This window comes from Fukomys damarensis, unplaced genomic scaffold (genome assembly GCF_012274545.1).
Source record: "Fukomys damarensis isolate Sample0158 unplaced genomic scaffold, DMR_v1.0_HiC HiC_scaffold_16, whole genome shotgun sequence".
NCBI classification, from domain to species: Eukaryota; Metazoa; Chordata; class Mammalia; order Rodentia; family Bathyergidae; genus Fukomys; species Fukomys damarensis.
The window spans coordinates 22,397,368-22,400,278 of record NW_022900928.1 but is presented as its reverse complement, the minus strand read 5'-3'; the positions used below and the strand labels follow the sequence as shown (position 1 = coordinate 22,400,278).

At 39.2% G+C, this 2,911-nt stretch overlaps 1 protein-coding gene across 1 annotated transcript; it reads right to left on the bottom strand.

Annotated features, from left to right (window-relative positions):
- Positions 1-811: 811 nt before the first annotated feature.
- On the bottom strand, positions 812-1,762 carry LOC104856520 (olfactory receptor 2AG2). The gene has a single exon (XM_010615970.1). It carries the CDS (start codon positions 1,760-1,762, stop codon positions 812-814), a length of 951 nt encoding a protein of 316 aa, XP_010614272.1.
- Positions 1,763-2,911: the final 1,149 nt, after the last annotated feature.

Here is a 2,911-nt window from a genome sequence, read left to right as displayed (position 1 = left end):
TTGGCAATTGTTTTGATGTTTCAAAACACATATGTACAATCTGTAAGGTTACATTTTAAAAAAATTCAAATGAAACACACAACAGATTTTTCTTGCCATTATTGTATCTCCTGTATTTATACCTGGGTGCTTAAAATTCTATTATATTCATTACTGTGGTTTAATTTTAATTTTAAACATTGCAAATATACCTGATTTCAAAATGTCTCTGTGAAAGTTTTCACTGGAAATGCCAGAAACCCTTTCTTTACAGACTTCCACTAGCTTGATGTAGGCGTTTGTATTTTTAGAGTAGGTGTGATTTTTTTCACCAGATCTGGATGCAGATGCAGACACATTTCTATTATTGTTCCTTAGTAGTTTTTATCTTTTTAATAATTTAGATTTTGAATATGTATTTTATGGATTATATTCTTTATTGGTGATATAAGCATGCATTTGGCCCTTGACAGTATTGGGTCTGTAGGTAATTGGTCAGTGCAAAACCACTGCCGTTCTGTACTGCTATGTGATATTAAAACTGACAGTTAATTTACTATCACATTTACCTGGTCATTTGTAAAGATGATGCCCTAGCACAGAGTGAGTCTATGCCATCCAAAGTTTCCTCTTTTCCCAGTCTTTTTTTAATGTAAGGGATTCAAAAGTCAAGGTGATATGTGTTAAGTCTGATTACACATCATCTACAAAACAGAACATAAAGATAAATTTTTAAAGTGTAATTTCTCAGAGAGAGTGTAATACTAAAGAATGCATGAGTACAGCAATATGTCTTGGAGAACGAACAGTGAGAGGTGAGCCATGAACTCTCCTAAAAGGATGGGATGTGTTGCAGCACATACTTTCCCAGCACCCTCCTCAAAGCCCCCATGACCTCCTTGTTCCTCAGGCTGTAAATAAGGGGGTTCAGGAATGGGGTGACAATTGTGTAGAAAGCAGAAATTATATTGTCCTGTTTGGGATTGTGGAAGGAACTAGGTAGGACATACATGAGTGTAGCAGCCCCATAATACATGCCAACCACAGTCAGGTGGGAGGAGCAGGTGACAAGTGCTTTCTTCCTCCCCTCCTTTGAGGGCATGTGAAGCACAGTGAACAAAATTAATGTGTAGGAGGCAATAATGGCAGCAAGAGGGAGCAAGAGGAAAGTCACACCTGTCACATAAACCATGAGCTCATATCTAGCAGTATCTGCACAGGCCAGCTTCAGCAAGCTTGGAATCTCACAGAGAATGTGTGTGATTTCTCGGGACATGCAGAAAGAGAAGTGCATGGTGTATACAGTATGTCCTAGAGAACTCAGGGATGCTAGGATCCAGGATGAGGCCACTATGAACCAGCAGACTCTAGGTCTCATGAAGGTCATATAGTTCAGAGGATGACAGATGGCCACATACCTGTCATAAGCCATGAAGGCCAGTAGGAGGTCCTCCGCACCACCCAGTGTCAGTGCCAGGAACATCTGAAGGACACAGCCTCCAAAGGAGATGGTGTTCACTCTATACAGAAAATCCATGAGGGCCTTGGGAGTGACAACTGATGTGAGCAGGAGGTCCATGAGAGAGAGCTGGCCGAGCAGGAGGTACATGGGGACGTGGAGCCGGGCATCCATTGTGATGACCAGGAGCAGCAGGCTATTGCTGATCAGGGCCAACACGTACAGGAGTGTAATTGTGGCACAGAGCATTTCAGGAGACCCACTGTCCTTCAGGATCCCCACCAAGATGAAGCCACTTTGTAAAGTGGAGTTACAGGGCTCCATTCTGTATGTTTTTTTTTTTAATTGCTTAAAATCAGATGGTTTGTCAGTGGAAGCTCTTCTAAGGAGCTTAGTCTAGTTTTGGGTTGTTCTAGGACACTGTGGGGTGGGCACCAGAAATTCAGTCTAATGTTTTTCTTTCACTTAGCTAAATTTCCCTCTGGTTTGTGAATTTTTCCTTAATTTTTTTTAATATGGTGAGCCATGAGCTAACGAGGAAGCAGACATATTGTGTAATTTGAATTTTATAATGTGCTTTACTTAAAGTATTCATGAGAATAAGGCCCATAAACATCTTTGTAAATATATGTAAACATCTCTATCTTCATTATAATCAGGCACACTTGGCATTCATTTAAAACATATATTTTCTGCTGGGGATTTGGCTCAGCAGTTTGGTTCCTGCCTTGTAAGTGCAAAGACCTGAGTTCAGCCCCCAGTACAAAAAAACAAAAAACAAAAAACAAAAAAAACCCAAAACCAAATAACACATATATTTTCTTTATAAAATCTACTCAAAGTAACTATTCAGTTTTTAATATTTTATTCATAAGAAGCTCTTTGCCATTTTCTCCCCTTGAGCACATGTTTCCCTTTGTTTCATGGTCTTATTGCTTGACAGCTGCCTCAACAGAGAAATCTTTGGGCTCTTGGACTTCTTCACCTCTTGCACAATTCAACCATCCTCACCTCCTTGATGGGTAGACTGCTAATCTACTGGAGATAGGAAGAATTCCAAGTTGATTCAATGGTTGGGATGATATAGCTGTGAAGGTAAAAGTATCTGCATATTAGAAGGTACTGATAAGATTTTACTGAAGAAGAGGCAAGAAAAGAAAAGGAAAATAATGGGATAAATTGATACATGGTGGTCATTGTGCTTAGAATAAATGATATAAAGGATGGCTTACAAAAAAGAGACATTTTAGGAAATGGCCAAGGCCATATTATTACTATTACCTAATATTTTCAACAACAGTCTGAGCATGTAAAAGGTGTATATTAGAAATCTGAGTAGTAAGAAGAAGGATATTGTCTTACTGACTCCCAAAACCATTTGATAAAATCTGGCAAGAAGTTGAGGAGCAAGTGACATGGTATATATGGGGTGTATATGGCAACATCCACTCAGCTTACTCTTATGAATGCAGG

Bases quoted from the DNA above. Each gene is read 5' to 3' on its own strand.
- LOC104856520 (XM_010615970.1), bottom strand. From the start codon at position 1,762: ATGGAGCCCTGTAACTCCACTTTACAAAGTGGCTTCATCTTGGTGGGG.